This window comes from Giraffa tippelskirchi, chromosome 1 (assembly GCF_054371585.1).
Source record: "Giraffa tippelskirchi isolate mGirTip1 chromosome 1, T2T-mGirTip1v1.2.pri, whole genome shotgun sequence".
Taxonomy (NCBI): domain Eukaryota; kingdom Metazoa; phylum Chordata; class Mammalia; order Artiodactyla; family Giraffidae; genus Giraffa; species Giraffa tippelskirchi.
The window spans coordinates 157,314,822-157,340,075 of NC_137275.1; the positions used below are offsets into that span (position 1 = coordinate 157,314,822).

Below are 25,254 nucleotides of genomic sequence, written 5' to 3' on the forward strand. Positions count from 1 at the left end.
AGCAAGGATCCTTATCTATTCTGCTTCATGAAAAAAACTGCTTTTTCACGAGCTAAAAACAGGTTTGGAGGTTAGTGTGCCTCCTCGCCTAATAAGGGAAAATGAGAAAGGAATTCTACTTACTTTACAGACATTGTGGAGGCAATCTGTTGTCACAGGCTGGTAAACTAGCTCCTGGCAGCATACACACATAAAAGATTGTTCCAATTTTTTCAGAAAATTCTAAAATGGTACCCAAGTGGAAGAAAAAAAGGTTAGCATTTCATAATATATTAACAGAATTCCAAATAATTGGGGGGAAAAGTGTCAATCGTGTTTAGTATATATGCTTTCTATCAAGAAAAAAAAAATCAAGTGGTTGTAACTACAAGCAAATGTGTAATAGGAAACTGCAGAAGTCTCATCCATAAGATAAACATATTAGTTTTTAAATCTTAGGATTCAGTTGCAAAGTTCGCAAAGTCAAGATATGACTTTAAAAAGAAAACCTCATATTTCAGAGATTACTATTTTTCACTTGAAAAAATCATGAACAACTTTTCTCAAGGTCATTACATACAGATCTATTTTCAAAAAGCTCCATGGTATTCTAATATATCTATATATATTCTAATATATCTATTCACCCTTTTCTCTTATAAAACTTCAGTACTTATTTATGCTGAAAAAGATGAAACCACTTGGTGATAATACTCTAGTATAGAAAACCCCAAAGAATCAATGTATTTATATTCATAGGATAATTTTCTGTGATATTTTGCCCCAATCCAAAAATTCCCTATTTTCCATTTACTCAAACTGGGATTAAATTATAGAAGGTCAAGCTTTCTAAAGCACACATGACCAAATGAGTGCTCTATAATCTTCAAAAGCCATTATTGGGTTCTATTTTATCCAAGCTGTTTAACCTAGAAGGAAAAGTAGTTTTTTGAATAGTCACCAGGATAATCCTCCACTCAGTTATTTTTTGGTAGTGGGGGAGTGTATTTTATATTGTTCTTTCTGTTAATAGAAAAAGTAGAATCTACAAGAATTTCAGGTAAAAAAAACCACACAAAGATTATATTTCATATTTATATCTTGATACTAACTTATTTATAAACCTGGATTATAAAGGTCAAGTGAATTATCAATAAAGTATTATCCAACACACTAGAAGAATATACCGGTTCTGGGCAGATGTGGAAAAAACTTTAGTACCAAGTTCCTCTTTCTGTCAAACGACTTTATTTCCCCAGTACCTTCACAGTGCAATATAAGCATACGTAGCATCAACATTTTGAGTTCCTACAATGTGCTAGGTACTCATCTACAAAGAGAAATGAAAAAGCCAAGTCTCTGTTCTCATAGAACTTTATATTCCTTTAGGAGAGCAGATTTTTAAAAATTCAATTTCAGATAGTCATAGCTGAGGAAACAAAGCAAATTAAAGCAACAGAGTAAGGAGGGTCTATTTTAGAAAAGATAGCTAGGGAAGCCCTCTTTGGGGAGTGTAGTACTTTGTAGAGACTTACAGGATATGGAGGGATGAGCTACATGAAGATACAGAGATGAGAATGCCAGTCAGAGAGACAGTATATGTGTAAAGGTCCAGGAATAGGAACAGGTTCAGTGTGTTTAAATAGCACAAATGTCACTGCAGCTGAAGCAGTTTGGGGGGGAGAATGGCAAGGGGAATGCAGAGGTTGGTAGGGATGCCAGATCAGGTAAGGCCTTGGGAAGGTGTTTGGATATAAATGTACATATGTAATATATGCACTTATTTAAAAGTCACAGCTGGCTAAAATCTCATTTGTTGTTCTTGGTTTATCTGCGAAGAATGGGCATGAAACCTATACAGGGTAACCACTAGCAGCAAGGTTACAGTCACCTGACCTAGGTATGTAAGATCCTGCCACTAGAGGGCAGGGTTTTTATTGTTTGTTTGAGAACTGTCAAGTGGTGACTTGCACATAAGTTACACTGAAAGAAGAGATTGACAAGTATACTTGATTTGCACATATCTATCAAGTCTTGCAGGATTTGACGACTTTGATTATTTTTTTAAATTGATAAGCAGGATATATCAAACGTCTCAGATTGAAGCCTAATACATATGTTCCACCCAGACAACAAATGTGCAAAAGAGAACTTTTGTGTGCACCCAGATGTCATTATCCTTCACCTGTATCTGCTACTTTGTCTTCTGCCCATTCACAGCTGGGACTCACCTGAGTTACCACTTGAAATTCCTTTTCACTTGAAAATGTTATGATTATCAAAGAAAACAAAAAAATCAAAAACATAGGAAATACTTAAATGCTGGTTTTTATTTTACTCCTAGGCTGAACATGGGAGCACTGAAAATTGTGCTGAACTGCTTAAGACTTATTCTGTCAGGTAACTTTGAACAAAACTTTCCTGATGAGTTTTAGATTAAACTGAATGTGTTCCACAACTAAAAATTCTCCCTATGGACAGTATCTCATACAATTTAAGCACAAAGTGGTCAAAAAACCAACATCTAAGAGGCCTAAAATCAACTTAAAAGCATTTGAGTGCTGCCTCATTTCTGAAAGGTGCACTGAGTGAGAAGTCTAGATAAAAGGATCAAGTTTTAACTGCCTTGTGAAAATGATAATTCATAGGGAAATTATTTTTCATCATTTATTCATATTAGAAACTCTTTAAAAAAAATCTTTACATACTGGTCCTTCCACAAGAGATGCAAGAACTTCATCCCATAGCTTCTGGTTTTGATGATCTTCTCTGATTAGATGTTGCTGCTGAGGGGTTAGTTGGAAAGCCTCAACTGCTTCTGCTGAATCTGATGGTTTGAGGACTTTGGAGGCACTTGGACAATCATCTAGATTTATTTAAAAATATATCAGCAGACCACAAGTGGTTCTAAGCAGAAGAGTTAACTGGTACCAATTATGTTTAGCATGAAGATAACAAGCATAAAGCAGCATCTAACTTTCCCATAGTTTAGGATACTTTGCTGTTTAGGCTCTGACATTTTTCAAATAGAGAGATATCCCACCCCACTCCACCCCCAACACACACACACACACAGACACACACACACACACCCTTTTTCTTTTAATTTCTTATGAGTTTTTCAGCTTACTCTTAGTATTTCCCTTTATTAAAAACTAAGTTATTTGTACTTACATCCTTTGATCATTACCTACCATCTGCAGATGGCCTTTTTGAGGTTCCTCTGGCCTTCTTTGACTGTCCTTTAGTCTTCTTCCCTTCCTTATCAGAAGGGTAACCTACTGGATACTGATGAGGGGAAAAAGTGCAATGTAGATTTAACCTTCATCGAGAAGAGAGGTTAAAGGGGAATGGGGAGGGATCTATACTTTCCCTAAATTAAAAGGATTTATATAAAGGACACAGACATTGAAAGAAACAGAATTCAAAGGATAAAAGATTACTAAAAATCCCCCAATTCAGTGTAAGACTATATAGTTTTGACTGTTAAGATATTCCATTTTATAACATCATGATCTTAGTTTCAGACTGAAAAGAGAAAAGAACAGTCTACGAGTTGTGACTAGGGGGTTTAAAAAGTTTGAGGAAGAAAGTAGAATTAGATAGAAAGGTTAAGTTTCTGTCTCCTAAAATTAACAGGCAGATAGGGTGAGGCAGGAGAGCTTTTAGAAAACCTAAAGCCACTACATTACTGAATCCTTTATCAACTAAAAGGTTAAGACTTTAAGGAATAAATTCTACCTTATTACCCTTGTGTTTTATTGGCTATACATTTTTTTGGACATGCTTTGTGATAACACTCATATTTAAAGCTCAAAATGTTACAAGTCTCAATGATATTAACTCATCATAGCCAATTGGCTTACATGCTTCTTTCTGTTCAACTGTTTCATATTTAACCTATCTAGAATACTGCTCTGCTGAACAGTAGACCTGAAAAAAAAATCTTTTGAAAATGGATTTAACAATAGGTTTTAAAAATATTTAGTTATAAAAGGAATGATTTTGGCAGTTATTTTAGCAGCTGACAGATCTCATTTAAACAATTCCATGAGTTTAAAAAGAAAAAGAAAACCAAAACAAAAAAACAGACTTGCACTAGAAGAGACACACTCACCTGCCTGGGTGGTCAGACACTTGCCCATAGTTCAGCCCCTACACATGCAGTGTGGGCAGAGCCAGGGGAAATGACAAAGCTGGTAGTCTTTACGAGAAGCACAGTGATGGGGAATGATGGAGGATAAACTCAAACCATGCTCTGAAGTCAGTGTCAGGGACAAAGTCTAGGGTGTATAGGCAGTGGAGGGGGAATGTAGCCATACCATCCATTATGCACACGAAACTAACAAAGTCTTACATGGGTTAACAGCTGAGCATGGGCAAAGAGAAAAAAAAAAGGCAAAGCACTAAAGGTGGTGACAGGACAAGGAAGCAGCTTGGAGGGGGAAGAGAGAAAAGGGGTGAGGAAAAGTGAGAAGGGTAGAAAGCAGACCACTCTTATAAGCCACCTCCCCCCTTCCCCTACCAGAGACACACCCCCTGTGCCCTCTAGGATAAAACTTCCCTTCTCAAGACCTCCTATGCCTCAATTTCAGGTATCCCTTCCCCTCATACTTGAAGTCGAGAGCGAACTGGAAATACAGTTGACCCTTGAACAATGCAGGAAGTCAGGGTGGGGCCAATTGTACAGAAGTCAAAAATTCCTGTGTAACTTATGGTTGGCCCTCTGCATCTGGGGATTTAACCAACTGCAGAAATGTACTGCAATATTTGCTACTGAAAAAAATCCGTGTGTAGGTGGACCCATGTAGCTCAAGCCTGTGGTGTTCAAGGGTCAAATGTATTTTACTTTTCATTGTCAAGCCCAGTTTTCCCCAAGCACAATTCTTGGTCTTAGGGCAGTCTGACACCTAGGAGGCTGCTTTTTTACTTCTTTTCCTTTCCTATACTGTGTGATCTCATTCCTCACCCCTTACAGTCCACTGATCAACTGCTAGGGGTTATATCCAGTGTTAAGGCACACAGATAGTACACAGGCGTACATTTTTATGAACATACATGTAGCCTAGGCAAACGTAATCTAACCTGTAAACGCAGACATAATCTCCTTGACCGTTCTATTCCTTCTGAGGTCCAAGGAGCAGGTTCAACATCATCTCTCCTTAAAAGATAGCGCCAAACCAAGAATCCATGGCTTGATGAAATCTCTGGCCAGTATTTCACCACCTAAATCATAATATTTTAGCTAGTTTGAGATGTACAGTTTAGACTTATTCATAATGTCATGTTAGTGTTTTAAGTAAATTTGGCAGAACTAAATGCAACTTTGAAAGGTACTGGCTTTGCTGGTATAGTAAGAAAAAGTATGCACTAAAATATTGTTTTGACTTTATTTCCTAATTATGGTAATTCCTGTAAGGACAGACTGCTATAAATTTCAAGTTGCAGCAAGATTATGCTCATTAATAAAATTTTACATAGTAGATTAAAATGGTGGCAGTAGATGCCTTCATTTTTAAAACAAAGAATGCACCCTATTTTAAAATTATAATGTGCTCTACTTTGAAAAATCGATTACAGTTAGAATCATTCTGGAAGAGATAAGAATCCAATATTTATAATGGCCAAGTTATTTGAACGGTTTTATCATAAGAGAATATCACTTATAAAAAGCTTAACCCCAAATATAATTCTGTCTTTAGGGACTTCAGGTAAGTCTTAAAAGACAAGTATCAAAATTAAGAGGTCATTTTGTGCATATTTTATTTCTAGAAAAAGTACAAAGACCAAATAAGAAGGTCTGTTGTTTCCTTTAGCCCACCCACAGTAGAGCAGTTCCCTGTGGCAACCCTGTCTTGAAAGCCCAGGAAGAATGACTAACAAGATGTCATGCCAGATAGAGCACCTTATAAATGCCATCATATCTGTTGCCTTCTTCAGGAGCATATTTGCTGATCTTCCTCCCTTTAAAACTGCGTATCACTCTGACTGGCTTACCAGCTCTCCAATTCCGAGACTCTGCTCCAATTTTATCATCCAATGGAGCATCACAGTTTAGGGCCAATGCCCTAAAAAATAAAACAAAGTCTTTATACCAAGTAATCTTTCTTCAAGTATATAATCACATCATTAGCTAGCTTAAAAGGTGAATTATGCCTTACCTGATGGTTAAGATTCTATGATTCTTTCCATATTATTCCAGATAATAGGATTATGCTTTCCCCCACCAGCAGAGAAGACAAATCAGTTTTCTGATGTCACCCCCAAGCCAGGGGATTGGTTCTCAGATAGCCTGTAGGGTTCTTCTGAAAGTAATAACATCTGTGCCACGTATAATAGAAAACAACTAGAAATACATGGAATTTTCTTTAAATAACGTTGTTGAGGGAAGGGAGAAAGTTGGAAAACTAAAGCAAGTTGACTGCTGTAATCATTATTTTTGATAAGGGAATAAGGTAAATTGTTGGAATAATGTAGAAAGAAATCCAGAAAAATTAATTTGTCTGCAAGGTACAAATGACCTTTCTTGGTCTACTTTTCATATTCCAGACAGAGATTCCTTAAAGTTTAGAAGATAATAAAGAACAAGTTTAATATGAAGATATCCTTTAAAGATTTCCAGTAAAAAGATAAGTTTAAATAAAACTGAAGCATTCAAATACCTGTGCTAAATCACGACAATAAAGATTTCTGGTTGCTCAGGATCACTACATTTTACTGATGACGCATGAACAAGGAGGAACACTGAGCTGGAAGCAGCACTTGATTTAGCTGAACCTTCCTTAGTATGTGTACTCATCTAGTAGTAACTAATCAGTAAGGTTATTAGATGTTAGAAGACCTTTCTTGGGGAAACATAGTCCTGCCCTCCAAAAGACAAACTAGAACTATTTAAAGTTAGTATTTTTCCTCTAAGATAGTGGTAGCCAACCTATTTGGCACTAGAGACCCGTTTCATGAGACACGATTTTCCCATGGAATGGGGGTGGGGAGGATAGTTTCAGGATGATTCAAGCACATTCCATTTATGGCACACTTTATTTCTATTATTATCACATCAGCTCCACCTTCAGATCATCAGGCATGAGATCCGTGAGGTTCAGGATTCCTTCTGTAAGACACCTGTATCCTAACTTAAGTGGAAAGAATCCTGAGAACATTCAAGGTTAAAAAAATACATACAGACACCTTCCCCTGAAATCTGGTAAAATCAGATATGAACAAAATACTTTTTTCCAGGGTATAGTTCTTTTTATGCAGGCTCAAAAAAAAAAAAAAAAAAAAAGACTAAATGACTAATCTATTATAATCTCTATCATAGTTAAAGTAAATGAACTTAAATGTTTTGTTTAAAAAAAATTTTTAGGTGTCATTAAAGCTTATCAAGTTATTTTTTTTTGTTGTTAAAATCTCAAATGGGAAATGCATTAAAACCCTGTCAGGTAGAAGAAACTGTAGCCATCAGTTCCAGCATTGGTATTATTTATGGAATATCTACTGAGATACACATACTTCATTCCCTAAAAGAACTGAGATAGAGATATGTACTATCTTCCCGTTAATGAGTAGAATGCTTTGGTGCCACAGGTACATTCCGTCATAATGGCTGCCACCACTAACTGGCATTATTAACTCACTTCCAGTTTCATGTAAGTGTGCAGTCTGTTCAAGTCTGTGTAAAGAGTCTAAGAGGATGAAACTAGGCAAAACAAAAGGCTTTTCCATTACTCTGTCCACAGCTCAATCGGTTGTCTCTAATTGTCCCGATAAAGGATGGTCAGGTTACCTGCTGCCCTTTTCAGTTTCATAAAGTGGAAGAGCTGAGAAGAAACAGGAACAAACTTCTCAAAAGCAAGGAGCAGGTATCAAACTACCTCTCAGTAGAGAAGCAAAAAGGAATTAGACCATATACACTCCAGGAAAGAATATACTATGGGTCAAAGCTAAGGGTCTTTTACTTCAGTTTTCATGTTTATAGTAAGACACATAGGTATCTTTGCCTAAGAGGTCTTTACAATCACAAGGCGTACGCACAGCTTAGTGTATAAGTTAACTGAAGGAATGTTAGTATCTCTGTGATAAGTTAATCCTTAATTGTTCTGAGTTACTATTTCATTTTCACTACCTTCCTTTTTAGTATAGACATTTTTACTGTCTGCCAATTATTTTCTGAGATTGTAACATACGATAAACAGGGTATACTTATTAGATTCTTCCAAGCTTGAAAAGAAACTCTCATGTACATTATAAGTGCAGGTAGTTACAAAGGAAGTTTCATTCAAGTCAAATAATCTTATTATTAAAAAATATATACAATTTCAGATTTGACATGAAAAAGACCTTTTGCAAATTCAAGATACATTGACAATACACATAAAAATATTTCTATTTCTTTTTAAGATCATTCCTCCTAAAGAATTTCTTCCTCGTTAGAAAAAGACTGCATAGGGACTAGAATTCTACCTCAACAATGTTTTCACCAGCAAATCTGACCTGTCTCCTCTGCTGGTTCAATATAATAATCCTACTGTCAGAAATAATATAGAAGGAAGACATAAAAACAGATTCTATGTAACTTGGTATACAACAAAAATCCTGAAACCACAAAGTATATTCTTTACACAGTAATCAGAAATTAAGGGCACACTACTTAAAACTGAGTGATTTAGACTCAGGAAAGCAAAACTCACTTTTATTCAATATTCCACAAAATATTCTTAATAATAAAATACAAAAAAATTCAAATTTATCATTGCAAAATTATCACTATGACAAGTTACAACATGGTCACTGCTATCTGATGGTTTAGGTCACTTAATCTATTTCTGGTGCTGGCATGCATTTACAAAATAAAACATTTGAAGTTAAACTTTCTATTCCATGGAAGCTGGAATATCATAAATACTTCTATAGGATAAAGTTGGCACAAGGTGACTCTTCCATAACAATTTTTTTTTAAACACTTAAAAGACTAATTATAGATTCTAAAAGCACCTTGTGTAGTTCTGATTATCTGATGTTTCATGCACATAAATGTGGCTCCCAAACATAACCCTATTTCACATTAGTCTCTTCTAATAAGAAGTTTGTCACTTTAAAAGATAAATTTGTGTTTAGGAGAACAAAACTTTGACCTATGCTGTAAGTAGGTAAGCCACCTTGTCCTTAATTTCACTTAAATTATACAGGTTTCTTTTCTTCAAAGTTTTCAACATGTTTCCAAATGCAAAGCACACGTATTAAGACTGGGAATTACATCATTTAAAAAAGAATAATACTAAAAATAAGTTAGAAAGCTTATAAGTATATATATACTAATCAGGTAATAAGATTTTTACTTTAGCTATATTAACTTACACTTTAGGATTCTTCTCTACAGTGTAAGTTATAAATTATAGTCCTATAGTCGAACTGTTAATACAAAGCCCAAATTCTAAACAGTTTTTATAAGCTCCAACAATAAAGAGTACCTGTTCATGTTTGTTAATGTTTGATCAGCCGACGGTGCACCAATTCTTTTATTACCAGCAAGATTTTTACCACCACTCCCAGTGTATGTGAATTCATCACCTCGGTCCTGCAGAAGAACATTTTTGGCATTAAACATCTAAATCCAGGAATGATTTCACCAGTTCTTATTTCATAGCCAGAACTTTGGTTAGGATGTTATAAGCTGACATGTTCTCTCAAGGTATCTACCAAAATAAGGGAAAATTCAAATATAGTCTTGTGTGTAATATACCTTCAAGCTCTATCACTTGATCTAAAGATTTCATTTTAATATTATAGCTTCCAACAGCTCCAGACATAGCTATTCTTGTGATATACAAATAATCTATAGGATGTTACAAAATAAGGTCTTATAGGGTGGGAGTATTAATTTAACTCAAAGTTATTAAAATAAATACATCAATACTATGTTTGTAGGTTCTTTACAGGGCATCATTTTAATAAATACTCCAAAACTGATTTCTCAACAGCAATCTATACCATAACCAAGTTTGCTAATAACTTTCAAATTTATAATCCTAATAGCATTGTAAGTTCCTCACATTTCAAAATCTATGGGTTTATCCAAGTTATATTTGGGTAAGACAACTGCATATAATTAAGAAGAAAGTTAGAAAAGAATTTAACTACAAATTTATATTGTTATTGTTAAGTTTCTACCTGATTCAGTACTTAAACTAAGAAAACTATCAGTATGTAAATTACTTCTACTAACGCTATCTTAATAGTGGTTCTTAAATGCAAGATTATTTTAATTAATTCAGACTGAATATAATGACTTTTTTTTTTTACTTCATTCTTGCTTGTAATAAAGGTTTTTCATCTAATTTTTCCTTTGGACTAAGAATCAGAACTAAAATTTCATGATTTTAAGTGTTTTTATATGTCCCAAAACTTTTGGGACCCTCTGCAGATCCAAACTGAGGTTTGGGTTAAACACTTTGTTGATTCAACACTGAGGTTTATATTTTAAGAAATAAGGCATTAAGGAATTCATCTTCAGTGTATACATCATTTGAAGAAAGTCTAATAAAAAGTACATATTAAAAAGTCCAGGATACTTCTTAAATTGATCAGATATGGTCTTCCAGATGGTATCTGGATTGACTTCACAATGGCAGTTTGGCAGTTTTTTTTTCCTCCCCAGTTTTTTGAGGGGCAAGCAGTTTCTTAAATAACTAATCATGCAACTACCATACAACCCAGCAATTACACTTCTGGGCATTTATCCCAAAGAAACAAACACTCATGTTTATACACATAAAACCCCCTGTACACAAATGTTTATTGCAGCATCATTTGCTGCAATGGGTGAATGGTTACACTGTGATACACCTATATCAATGGAACACCAATGAGCAATAGAAAGGAATGAACTATTGACACATGGCCACAATGAGGATTATGCTGACTGAATAAAGCCAATCCCAAAGATTATACACTATATGATTCCATTTATAAAAAAATTTTAAGTGACAAAATTATAGAAAGGGACAACAAATTAGTGGTTGTCTAGAGTTAAGGGGTACTGGGGAAGCAGAAATAGTATGGAGGCTGAAAAAGGGCAATGCAAGGGACCCTTGCAATAAGGAAAATGTTCAGTGTCTTGAATGTATAGCAGTGTCAGTATCCTGGTTGTGATACTGGGCTATAGTTTTGCAAGATGTTACCGCTGGCTGAAATTGAGTAAAGGGCACAGACATTTATGTATTATTTCTAATGCTACATGTCAATCTACAATTATCCCCAAATTAAAATGAGCTCTAACGAAAATGTGACTGTTTTCATTGCAGTAATCAGCACATGCAGTGATTAAAGATGCTGACTGATTTACTATGTTACTTGTGTAGAACTGACCACTTCAACACAAAAGTGATGCTAAAAGAGATGGGATTTATCCTGGACAAAGCTTCTGTATTTTACTGAATAATCAAGACAGGTTCTAAAGAACAAGGTTGCATCATGACTTACTACTTCATCCGCAAATCCACCAGCCAGGACAAGAGAGTAAGCGCCATCATTACTCCGACCATGAATTCCACCAACATGGGGTCTATGGACACCTGCTTCACTCACCTATAACATCAAGTGAGACTCAAAATACCTTCAAATAGTTCATTAAGTTACATTTACAAAATAGTTTCACATATGTTACTGCATCCTAAAAGCTTCCAACTAAGAACTGAATGTCACCCAGAATTCTACATTTTGCTCAGACTTTACTTCTCCCCAACTATATATTCCTCAGGTACTGAAGTAATGACTCGTAAAACTGCTCAGGCCTAGAATTTTGAGTTTCAAAATAACTATTAAATAATCATCATCCTGTGCTATTGGTAATTCCAGCTCAATTCAGGTGAAAAATTATTTACTATCAGTGTTCCAGAACTCCTCATTTCTCATCTTTCATTACGGTACTGTTTCCTAGTCAAGTCAAAGTGAAATTGTTAGTCACTCAGTCATGTCTGACTCTGCGACCCATGGACTGTAGCCCACCAGGCTCCTCAGTCCATGGAATTCTCCAGGCAAGAATCCTGGAGTGGGTTGCCATTCCCTTCTCCAGTGGATCTTCCCGACCCAGGGATTGAACCCAGGTCTCCTGCATTGCAGGCAGATTCTTTACCATCTGAACCACCAGGGAAACCCAGTCAAGTCAGACAGGCAACAGTCATTTCAGCCTCATTTTTCTGTATTCTTCAAACCCATCTGGTTGTAAATACGGCTGATTTGATTTCCTAATCTTCTCAAATCCATCATTTTCCACATTCACTGATATAATTCCAATTTGAGTCATGAATACTTAAAACATATCCTTTTTCACTGCCTCCAGCTTTGTTCCTTCAAATTCCTTCTACCCATCACAAACAGAATAATCCTTTCAAGAACAAATCTGCTTTTAAGTTTCAAATGCTTAACATGTATTAAATGGTCGTAATAGTATATCAAGCCCAAGTTAAGTATTATATGTTACCTTCTCTCAACTGGGCTCCTACCTACTTTCCCATCCTTATATCTAGTTTCTTCTTTATGGAGTTTATACATCTAAGCCTAACTACTAAGTAATACTGAAACATAGCACTCATTTTTAGTTTATTACAATGGGCTTACTACCCATATACCTTTAATTCTGGCTCACTTAAACTAAGTGTCACTTCTTCATGTACTTCAAACTCCCCAAGACAAGTGTTCTGATTCATTTGTTTATTACACAACTGTTCTCAGAGTAAAGTAAACTGAAATCCAAGCCTGAATAGTGGGCTGGGTAAAGAGGTACATTAGAAGTCAATGAGAAGCTGATAAAAACAATAGAACCTGGATTTAGGCCTTGGAAACACCAAGTACTTTAGAAGCAAGGACCATCTGATTCTCGCTTCATGAACAACCCCAATAATAAATCTGTGCTAAATCTTCCCTATTTCTTAAACTGCAAATCTGTCCTTCTAGTTGCTCAAGTCAATGGCTTCAAAGTCATCTTAGACCATATTAATGAGGTTTTTGGAATTTGGGAATGAATGACAGGTATACAAAAAGAAAAAAAATTAAAAACAAAAAAATAACCAAAGAACAAGACAATTAAGTGGGAGTTGGTGATGGACAGGGAAGCCCGGCATGCTACAGTCCATGGGGTTGTAAAGAGTCAGACTCAACTGAGCGACTAAACTGAAGTGTATTTTGTAACTTTTATTTTATATATAAATATTATCAATAATGCATAGTATAAAAAATAAATATTATCGTACAGGCATACCTCAGATATTTCAGGTTTGGTTCCAGACCACTGCAGTAAAGTGAATATCACAATAGAGCAAGTCACACGAATTTTCTGGGTTCCCAATACATATAAAAGCCACTATTTACACTATATTGTAGTCTTAAGTGCTTAATAGCATTATGTCCAAAAAATTTACATATCTTAATTTAAAAATGCTATCAAAAAAATGGCACCAATAGACCTGTTGGACAAAGGGTTGCCAAAAACTTTCCATTTGTAAAAAACACAGTACTTGTTAAACTAAATGCCCGTCTTCCACAGAAAGAGGTTAACAAAACCAAAATACAGACAAAAGCCATATGTTATTTAGATATAAGAAGGTAAATTCAGAAGTAACTTTAAAGTGACTGTCTTTTAGAAACAGAAAATGGGTGAAAAGAGTAGGTTTTTAAAAATATAAATCATACACTAGTATTCAACATTCCAAGCTAAGTATAGGTACTACATTATTTTAATCATAAAATTTCATCAATGTTCTAAGCACCAGCGCTATTCAGATCTTAAAAGTTTAGAATCCTGTCTAACGGGAAACTACCTAAGAGATTTTTTTTTTCTCCACATTAAATTTTCCACAATGAAAAAACTATCTTTCTAAAGAAGAAATTAGAAAACTACAAGAGTCTTCTTCAAGAGAAAAAGGGAAGTAATCTAATCCTTGGATTGTCTGACATTTCCTCTGACCAGTATCTTAATATTCACTCAGAAGAATAATTGCCAAAGAAAATACTGTCTAAGTGAGCTTCCTTACAGATCAATAACATTAAATGAGAACTTACTGCATGACGGAAGATCTATTTCAAATATTACATTTTTGGCAAGGAAAATTCTTCAGAATATTGAATAATAACTAACTACTATAACAATAACAGAAAAATAAAACAAAGTGATACAAAGGCTTAGATGATGCCCAAGTCCACGATGTTATGTTCCTCTGTCTGCTAAGCTATGAGGAAGTGCCTAATGATCCTACAGGAAATCGTTCATTTTAACAAGTGAATGCCATATGATACTACATACGTTAGTTCACTTAGAATCAACTGACACTAACACTGTTACAATGTTAAATACCCAATTTTACTCTTTTGACTAAGCCAATCTAAAACATACCTGAACTCTAAATCTCCAAGTTGATCCAACAGGAACTCCAGGAATAGGTCCATAATGATTGGAAGGAACAATAGTACATTCTCTAGTGCGACCAACACAGGCCATTCCCTACAAGGTACCAAACAAGTTGTTTGAGAAATCAGTTATTTTAAATCTTAAAGAAAGCCCTTAATCCCCATAAAATGCAGATAAAATAAAACCCTACAATTTATATGACTAATATTTAACAATTTTTTTTTTCCTTTTCTGGGGGCCACACTGCTCAGCATGCAGGATCTTAGTTCCCCAACCAGGCATCGAATTCACACCCTCTGCAGTGGAAGAGCAGAGTCTTAACCACTGGACCATCAGGCACATCCCAACAATGTATATGATTAATCAATATTGTTATTTGTTAACATTTCAAATTATCACTTGTACCATTACTACTACTGGAATTGAAACATTATAACTTGCATCACAGTTACAAACATTATAGCTAGGAAGAAAAAGACTTCCTTCTTTACCCTGCCCCAATCTCTTCGGCTTTCAGTACTAGCTGATGGCATCTTGGCTTTCTTTTTACTCATCTTGAGTCTTTCACCAGCCTTTACAACTTCACTAGAATCAGTTTTACAGGAAGGACAATACCTTTAAAAAAAAAATAGAATTTTGATTATATTATATTAACATCAATAACAAATAATGGCCTTTCTAGTTTAGAATAACTTTTAAGATGTGTAATACTTGGTGTATATTAGTTTCAGTTGGCATTTCAGTACTAAACTTTCCAAAATATTTACATGATTAAGCTTGCCATTCTTTTAGAGAACTTAACATTTTATTATCAAATTCAGTGCACAAGCCAAACAAGGCTGTCCAATCTAAATGGCACCATAAACTCTGATCTCACTAATTCTCAGAGTAGACATCATTCATTTGAACTTCTAACCATTAAAACAAAAATGGTAAGAATAGATGATTCTAGACTGAACAATGAACCATGGCAACTGATATATCTCCCCATCTGAACTGGTTATTAGAATTTTCAAAGTAAAACATCTATAGCCAATTATAACAAGTATACTGGATTCAAGGTTGTTGGTCTCTAGCTCAATTCTAATGCTCTATAGTTGTTTACCCTTCAGCCTATTTGTGGTTGTCAATCTCCTGTAACTTGAGTTGTTTGTTGTTGTTTAGTCACTAAGTCGTGTCCGACTCTGAAACCCCATGACTGTAGCCCTCCAGGTTCTTCTGTCCATGGGATTTCCCAGGCAAGAATACCAGGATGGGTTGCCATTTCCTTCTCCAGGGGATCTTCCTTGACCCAGGAATAAAACCTTTGTCCCCTGCACTGGCAGGCAGATTCTTTACCACCGAGCCACCAGGGAAGCCCACTGTAACGTACACATCACTATAAGCTGCCTTGTTATCATTTCTGAAAAGCAAAGCGTAAGTATATATAGAGAATGAAATGGGGCTATTTTTGAGTCACAAAGAAATGGAAACTTTGGGTATATCCAAAGATCAACTTGCCATTCCACCCATTAATCTTAGATCTCTTTTTCTATATTTCCACAAAGATGATGCTATCTATGCTGCTGCTGCTGCTGCTAAGTCACTTCAGTCGTGTCCGACTCTATGCGACCCCATAGACGGCAGCCCACCAGGCTCTGCTGTCCCTGGGATTCTCCAGGCAAGAATACTGGAGTGGGTTGCCATTTCCTTCTCCAGTGCATGAAAGGGAAAAGTGAAAGTGAAGTCGTTCAGTCGTGTCCGACTCTTAGCGACCCCATGGACTGTAGTCTACCAGGCTCCTCCATCCATGGGATTTTCCAGGCAAGAGTACTGGAGTGGGGTGCCATTGCCTTCTCTGGATGCTATCTATACCCACTAGTAAATTGTGAATACCTAATTATGAGACGTTATGTTTAGTACTATAGACAAGATATGTAGACAATTCAGACCTTGAGAAAATTACCTGGGCAGTGAGATATAGAAATAAATCCAAGGCAAAATTATGTATGATAAGGAAATGAATATTATCAAGTAAAATCCCTACTAATCTTGCAGAAATCAGGAACACTTCCAAAAATTAATTTGTTTTAAGAAAGACTGTTTTACCTGACATGCTAACCTTCTAACTATAATTTTATCAAAGATCTTATGGTGAAAGCAGGTATCATCTCTAATGAGAAAATGAGTTTAGAGACTAAATATCCAGACAATGTGATTTGGAGAAGTAGAAAAGATCTAAGGAATTTCAGATGAAGAGAAGGACCTCAATATGAATGTAGAAATACTTCACAGAGTAATCTAAGAGTCCTCTAATTATAGTCATCCCTAGGATCCATCTCTTCATCAGGTTTGTTTTGAGTCCAGGCACTATTTTGGCACTGGGTATGGACAAATGCTTGTGATTAAAATATCTGTAAATAGTTAAGGAAAACTAGTATACACAAGGAATCAATTTCAGAAAACGGTAAGTGTTATAAAGGAAATATAAAGGTATAAAAGAAATACCTGGATTAATAGGCAAATTTGGCCTTTGAGTACAGAATGAAGCAGGGCAAAGGCTAATTGAGTTTTGCCAAGAATGTACTGGTCATAGCAAACACCCTCTTCCAACAACATAAGAGAAGACTCTACACATGGACATCACCAGATGGACAATACCGAAATCAGATTGATTATATTATTTGCAGCCAACAATGGAGAAGTTCTATACAGTCAGCAAAAACAAGACTAGGAGCTGCCTGTGGCACAGACCATGAACTCCTTATTGCCAAATTCAGAGATAAATTGAAGTAATTAGGGAAAACCACTAGACCATTCAGGTATGACCTAAATCAACTCCCTTATGATTATATGCTGGAAGTTACAAATAGATTCAACGGATTAGATCTGATAGAATGCCTGAAGAACTATGGTGGAGGTTTGTGACACTGGACAGGAGACAGGGAGCAAGACGATCCCTAATAAAAAGAAATGTAAAAAGGCAAAATGGTTATCTGAGAAGGCCTTACAAATAGCTGTAAAAAGAAGAGAAGCGAAAAGCAAAGGAAAAAAGGAAAGATATACCCATTTGAATGCAGTTCCAAAGAATAGCAAGGAGAGATAAGAAAGCCTTCCTCAGTGATCAGTGCAAAGAAATAGAGGAAAACAACAGAATGGGAAAGTCTAGAGATCTCTTCAAAAAAATTAGAGATATCAAGGGAATATTTCATGCAAAGATGGGCACAATAAAGGACAGAAATAATATGGGCCTAACAGAAGCAGAAGATACTAAGAAGAGGTGGCAAGAATACACAGAAGAACTGTACAAAAAAGATCTTCACGACCCAGATAATCACAATGGTGTGGTCACTTACCTAGAGCCAGACATCCTGGAGTGCGAAGTCAAGGGGGCCTTAGGAAGCATCACAACAAACAAAGCTAGTGGAGGGGATGGAATTCCATTTGAGCTATTTCAAATCCTAAAAGATGATGCTGTTAAAGTGCTGCTCTCAGTATGCCAGCAAATTTGAAAAACTCAACAGTGGCCACAGGACTGGAAAAGGTCAGTTTTCACTCCAATCCCAAAGAAAGGCAATGTTAAAGAATGTTCAAACTACTGCACAATTGCGCTCATCTCACATGCTAGTAAAGTAATGCTCAAAATTCTCCAAGCCAGGCTTCAACAGCATGTGAACTGTGAACTTCCAGATGTTCAAGCTAGATTTAGAAAAGGCAGAGGAACCAGAGATCAAATTGCCAACATCCACTGGATCAGCGAAAAAGCAAGAGAGTTCCAGAAAAATATCTATTTCTGCTTTATTGACTATGCCAAAGCCTTTGACTGTGTGGACCACAACAAACCGTGGAAAATTCAAGAGATGGGAATACCAGACCACCTGACCTGCCTCTTGAGAAATCTGCATGCAGGTCAGAAAGCAACAGTTAGAACTGGACATGGAACAACAGACTGGTTCAGGTCAAGAAGCAACAGTTAGAACTGGACATGGAACAACAGACTGGTTCCGAATGGGGAAAGGAGTACGTCAAGGTTGTATATTGTCACCTGCTTATTTAACTTGGAACAACAGACCGGTTCCAAATCGGGAAAGGAGTACGTCAAGGTTGTATATTGTCACCTGGTTATTGTTATCCTGCTTTTTTAACTTATATGCAGAGTACATCATGAGAAACGCTGGGCTAGAGGAAGCACAAGCTGGAATCAAGATTGCCAGGAGAAATATCAATAAACTCTGATATGCAGATGACACCACCCTTATGGCAAAAAGTGAAGAAGAACTAAAGAGCCTCTTGATGAAAGTGAAAGAGGAGAGTGAAAAAGTTGGCTTAAAGCTCAACATTCAGAAAACGAAGGTCACGGCATCCAGTCCCATCACTTCATAGCAAATAGATTAGGAAACAGTGAAAACAGTGGCTGACTTTATTTTTCTCGGCTCCAAAATCACTGCAGGTGGTGTTTGCAGCCATGAAATTAAAAGACGCTTACTCCTTGGAAGGAAAGTTATGACCAATCTAGATAGCATATTAAAGAGCAGAGACATTACTTTGTCAACAAAGGCCCGTATAGTCAAGGCTATGGTTCTTCCAGTGGTCATGTATGGATGTGAGTTGGACTATAAAGAAAGCTGAGCGCAGAAGAATTAACGCTTTTGAACTGTGGTGTTGGAGAAGACTCTTGAGAGTTCCTTGGACTGCAAGGAGATCCAACCAGTCCATCCTAAAGGAAATCAGTTCTGAATATTCATTGGAAGGACTGATGCTGAAGCTGAAACTCCATTACTTTGGCCACCTGATACGAAGAGCTGACTCATTTGAAAAGACCCTGATGCTGGGAAAGATTGAGGGCAAGAGAAGGGGACGACAAAGGATGAGATGGTTGGATGGCATCATCGATTCAATGAACATAGGTTTGGGTGGACTCTGCGAGTTGGTGATGGACAGGGAGGCCTGGTATGCTGCAGTCCATGGGGTTGCAAAGAGTTGGACACGACTGAGCAAATGAACTGAAATGACTGATAAAGGAAATACATCAGGGTTAGTGCTATTCCAGATGAGATTAGAAGAGCCAAATGTATCAAGAGTCCAAGCAAAGAGACATTAAGTGTAAAGGGCCTGAGGCATAATAAGGAATGGTATGTTCTGAAGAACATTAAAAGTAGGCAGAGGTCGGTTCACAGATGGCAAAGGCTTATATTTTATCATAAATTCAACAGTAAGACATTAGGGGTTTTAAACAGGTGAGTATTCTGACTCAGGATTCAGATCATTCTGCTGCTATGGCAAGAAGGATAGCTGGTAGACAACGTGAAAGCAAGAAGACTAGCTGTGCATTTACTATAGAGTTCCTAGTGACTCAGCTGGTAAAGAATTCACTTGTCAACGCAGGAGGTGCCAGAGACTGAGGTTCAATTCTTGGGTTGCAAAGATCCCAGAGAAGGAAACAGCAACCCACTCCCATACTCTTGCCTGCAAAATTCCATGGACAAAGGAGCCTGGCAGGCTACAGTCCATGGGGTCGCAGAGTCAGACGTGACTGAGCATACGTGCACACACGCATACAGTTCAGGGTATAGATGGTGGTTAAACTGGGTAATGAGAGTAGAACTGTAAGATTTGCTAATGTTATTGGATGTAGAGTATGTGACAAAGGAGAAGAGAGAATCGAAATGAAATTCAGCTTTTTCCTCAACAGGTGGATGAGACAATGGTATTATTTACTGATGATTGAGTGAGGAGTAGAATTTCAGTGGACATGTTTGTGGAAATCAAGATCTCCACTTGGAGTCACTAATTTTGTAATACTAGTCAAGCAAGCAGTTGAATATAGGAACATCAAGTTCAGGTAAGGCTGGGTCTGAAAATATAAATTCTGAACCATTTGCTTGGTATTCCAAGTCTCATCATTGCATGAAGTCATCTAGGGAGTACTTGGGAAAATAAAAGAGGAAAGTGATAAGAGATACAGTGGGAAAAATCAACTAAAAAACACTGTGCAAGGCTCTCTACAGTAATGTAAAGCATCTGAAGCAAAGGAGTAGTTATCAAATTTGCATTTTTGAAAGAACACAGACTCATATTGGAGAAAGGACTGGAGGGATTAAAAAACAGTGAGAGATCAGTTCGGAAGCTGTTGTAGTAACTGAATAAAGGTACCAATGCCAAGTAACCATTAGTTATACAATTTTAAGCACTTCAGTACACACTATGTAGGCCACTCGTCTTCTGAGATGGACTGCATCTCTCAATAAATCCACCTCTTACACATTTATATCTTTAGAAATCTACTTTTGGGGTTTCAAATACATATTGCACATTCAATTCTTACATAGTAACAACAAAAATCCCCTGATAATCATACCAGTATTCCTCTTCAGGGACCTTATCCAATGGAGGATTCAGGCAGTAAATATGATAGGCCATGTTACATTCATCACATAGAACTTGCATGTTGGGTTCCTGTTTTCCACCACACATATGACAGGAGCAAGAACGGCATTTCTTATTTGGGTCTCCACCACAAGAGTCACATTCAGGGTCATTTTTCCCTATTAAGAACAAAATTATAGAAAGCCCAGTCTTAAAATCATTTTTATGTCTATGAATCTTATAAAGAAAAACCCATGAGAATAGCAGTTTTTTTTTAAACAAAAAGAACCATATGTAATAATTCAGTGCAAGACTTTAATATTCCCCAAATGTGCATCAAGATGCATAGGGGTAATGCAGTGAACTCATGGGGCATCATAAGATATATTAAAATTTCCAGTGAAATAACTGAACAAAGTTGTTCCAAAATGGAAGTGTTAGTATCATCTGTTCTGCAGATCCAAACCTTTCCCCAGGTGGACTAAACTAGGAGGGGTATACCTGTTAGAAGTCAGCAAATCCACTTTGGTTTTGCTATGCCCCCAACATACTCTTTATTAGTAAATACAGTACCTAACAGGTGATTTTTTTTTTAATCTTACTTATCAATTGGTTCAGAATTCTGGCAACTAACAGGTTCCACTTATTGCCCACCCCACTTCTGCCAGTCTCTCCCATCTAAATCCAAAATACTTTTTGCCACAATGTTCATTTGAAATTATAAAATAAGCATATATACACAAAAGTCTTATAGTTATGCTCACTAACACCAAAAGTTAAATTTAAATATCAAAAGAGTAACAGTTGGATAAATTTTATGAAAAATGATGTAAATTTACAAGAACTATAATATAGAGATAGCCAAATATATTAAAAAATGAAACTGCAGAGTAAATTTTTTATACGGAATTGTATAAACACACAAAGATAAACTTAATATAGAGACAGAAAGATGTCTAGAATGACATGTTGCCAAAGGTATGTTTAGATTTCTAGTTTACAGAGTGATCAATGGCAGTCTGGCTGTGGCTCTGAAATGGTTTCCTTACACAGAAGTTCAAAGTTGTAGCTATAACATGATTAGCATTGGGCAAAGAACATATATATGCAGATATACTGAGAGAGAAAACACAAGAAAAACCTAGTCAATTTTCCTTTTGTGTTTTACTGAGAGCAAGTCACATTAAACAAGTTACTCAACAAGTTACCCTTATTCCTAGAATATAACCATACAATCATACATAGTATGCCTTAAAGTTCTTAATTCAAGTCTAGATGTATTAGCACTGCAGTCTCAAAAAATGAGTACGGCTTAAACCAGTAACATGGAAGTCTAGTTATTAATCTGTTAAAGGACTTGTCTTGCTCTAATTCTGCACCACTGTGGTTAAGAAGAGGATAGGCAGGACTCTTTAATCTTGAATATTTCTTTTGCTAGAATATATGAGACATTGACATCGACACATGGCAAAAGCTCAATGAACTGTTCTCCACACACACACAAATCAGAATTAACAGAGTATGAGACACTGTAACCTATTTGGAAAGATAGCAATTGAACTATGAAGGAAAAGACTTAGAATTTAGTCCTACCTTTGTTACCAACGAGCTGCATGAAATTACATTACATACAAAGAGGAGATGAGGCTACATTCTAACGATTACATAAACCATTCACTACCTCCCAGAAATTCAGGGCTCAACCAGCATTATTCTTCTCAGGCTCTACTAGTATAAAAATAAGCCTCATTATTAAATATTAATCTTAAATGGCCACATTACCAAAGTGGGTTTTTTATCTGGACAGACTCTCTAATAAAGGAAACAGCAAGAAAATGGCAATAAAATGCCAAGATGAGAAAATACTCTCTGAAAACAAATTTTATCATTTGAGACAAATCCATTAAACCAAGTTGATCTTATATCAAAATGGATGTCTTGAAAATAAATTTGTATGGTCTTTAGTTTTATACTTCCTCAAAAGTCATTCCCTGGTCAGTCAAAATGGCAATCCTGAACAATACATGCAGTCTCGGCCCATAAGAAAGATCCATACTTAAAAACTTTCCATCTGCCAATGAAAGAGGATGGGCTCCAGGTTTCTCGATCTTGAAGATTTCATTTATGAATCTTATCTGACAGTCATTTAATTTTCCTTCAGAACCCCTGTTTAAAAAAGGAAGAAAGGTCAGCAAAATCTAAACCATATGCAAATCAGCAAAATCTAAACCATATGCAAACAGTAATTAAAAGTCAGTTTCAAAACTCACTAAACACTACTAAAAATGGGGTAATAGCTATTCTAATCACTGAATTATTATTTCCAGCAGTAGGAAAAGTCCAGTGATTAATATTTGAAGTTAAAATGTAACTTTAATATTAGGGAAAAAAAATCAAGACTTAAGATCATTTGGTGAGAAGACACCTATCTTGTAAATTTAAAGATAAGGTAAAATGATACTCCCAATTAAAACAAAAGATTTAAACATATTTCCAATAAATATGCACGTTTCTGAGTAAACAGATGACCTCGTTACAAAGAAAAGTCTTTCAAATACTAAGCCATATTTTTCACAGACATATTTATAGCTACTTGCATATACTTCTTCAAAGTTTCTGCTGTAACTATAGATTTATATAATTTTCCTTTTAATCTATCAACTTGCTTTATATTTTTGAAGATATGTTATTGGGTACATACAGATTAAGAATACTTAAATGTTCTTATGAAATGCCTTTCTATCTCTGGTAACGCATTTTGTATCACAAGTGTACCTTTGTTTTTTTTGGTTACTATTTGTTTGGTGACTTTTTCAAATATTTCACCTTTCTTTTAAAACTTTTAATGTCAAATGCAAACAAATGCAGAAAATTTATAGATAGATGTATAGTTTAGCCAATTAAAAGGCACATATCCTTGTAATCAACCATAACAAGAAATAGGACTATCAACTCCCTCAGCACTTTACATCCTCCCTCCCAAGTCAAAACCTCTTCACTCTCTCCCACGAGTCAGATTTACCTTAATTTTCTTCAATCTTCTCACCTGTCTTCCTCCCTAAGTATACAATATAGTTCCGTGTTTCAAAAACTAAATTCCCAATCTTTTCCCTTATAACTTGTTGACAAACCCCCACCATTTGTCCTACAGTTTCCCATGGTTTTGATTTTGATACCTGCATTCCCTAAGTTTATTTCAGTTTTTTCTGTCATTTGTGTTTCCAGTAAATCAGTAGTTGGTCTGGTGAAAAGGTCAAAATCTGTTGCTTTGAGGCATGTTTTTAAAAAATAAAGTTTTACTGGAACACAGCTATGCCTATACGTTTATGTATTCTCTATGGCTGGTTTCATGCTACAGCAGCAGAGTTGAGTTGTGACAGAGACCATCTGGTGGCCAAAGATTAAACTATTCACTATCTGGCTCTTTATAGAATAAAACTGCTGACCCTTCCTCTCAATGTTTACTCAAATAGGTTCATTTTTTGAGTAAAATCATCTACAGGTCTATTTTCATCAGTAAGCACCTAATTATTTAGTTGTCTTTTCCTATGATGATAGCAGCCACAGACGCTCAATGCCTAGATTAATTCACTGGGGATTGGATAATGTTGGTATTCTAGTTCTTTCACTCCCTTTTCACTTATTTGCTGAAATAATTCCATAAACAGAAACATGCCCACATCAATTATTTGGTAACTCAGTGCTATAGCTCATATAACAAATACAAATGGAACACTTTCTTTAGCAGTAAAAAAAAAATTAGCTCTCAAACATTCTATGTAGGTGACCAATCAGTTTCTATATTACTAAGAGTTTACATATTTGAGGTGTTTCAATCCACTTTAGTTATTATTTGCCTTATTGATGGTCAAATTGTCTCATCTTCAGCCAATGGAATCTTCCAGTTGACTCTCAAATCTTTCTGACAAGAGTTTAGCAGTCTTTGTGGGCTTCCTTGCTATCTGCGAGACAAGATGTTCCTAGTTCTTCTTGTACATTTCTGCCTCTAGCCTGTCGTCTTATCTCCAAGGAAGCCTGGTTTTTTAGGTGTGTGTGTGTGTGCTTAGTCACTCAATCGTGTCTGACTCTTTGTGACCTCATGGACTGTAGCGGGTTGCCATGCCCTCCTCCATGGGATCTTCCCAACCCAGTGATTGAACCCAGGTCTCCCGCAGTGCAGGCAGATTCTTTACTGTCTGAGCCACCAGGGAAGCCCAAGAGTACTGTAGTGGGTAAGCCTATCCCTTTGCAGGGGAACTTCCCAACCCAGGAATCGAACCAGGGTCTCCTGCATTGCAGGTGGATTCTTTACCAGCTGAGCTATCCGGGAAGCCTTCTTTTAGGTGGAAATGGTTATTTCAAGACCACAATTTAGGCACTAAACAGCTTACTGCAACTGGACTGATCACTATTTTCAGGTCTTTTTAGTCGACAAAACTACAAAATTGAGACATACACATTAACACATATACAAGATACCTCATGAGATCATGCAAACACTTTCTATTCAAATTCAGGACTGAAGG

General features: G+C 36.2%; 1 protein-coding gene across 2 annotated transcripts in view; it reads right to left on the reverse strand.

The window, feature by feature from the left end:
• The window catches only part of UHRF2 (ubiquitin like with PHD and ring finger domains 2), a 71,810-nt gene that overhangs the window by 1,907 nt on the left and 44,649 nt on the right, over positions 1–25,254 (reverse strand). The window contains exons 5-15 of one of the 2 annotated variants that reach the window (XR_014056803.1): positions 22,785–22,894; positions 20,721–20,907; positions 14,875–14,998; positions 14,369–14,476; positions 11,461–11,565; positions 9,450–9,556; positions 5,977–6,047; positions 5,065–5,205; positions 3,174–3,267; positions 2,688–2,845; positions 124–222 (exon numbers count right to left, since the gene is read on the reverse strand). Coding sequence is in view for 1 of the 2 variants with exons in the window: in XM_081500614.1 (XP_081356740.1) it covers positions 124–222; positions 2,688–2,845; positions 3,174–3,267; positions 5,065–5,205; positions 5,885–6,047; positions 9,450–9,556; positions 11,461–11,565; positions 14,369–14,476; positions 14,875–14,998; positions 20,721–20,907; positions 22,785–22,894 (1,396 nt within the window). In the remaining variant the exon portion in view is untranslated. Of the gene's footprint in view, positions 1–123; positions 223–2,687; positions 2,846–3,173; positions 3,268–5,064; positions 5,206–5,884; positions 6,048–9,449; positions 9,557–11,460; positions 11,566–14,368; positions 14,477–14,874; positions 14,999–20,720; positions 20,908–22,784; positions 22,895–25,254 lie in introns of both variants that reach the window. The other variant, XM_081500614.1, reaches the window with a different exon arrangement.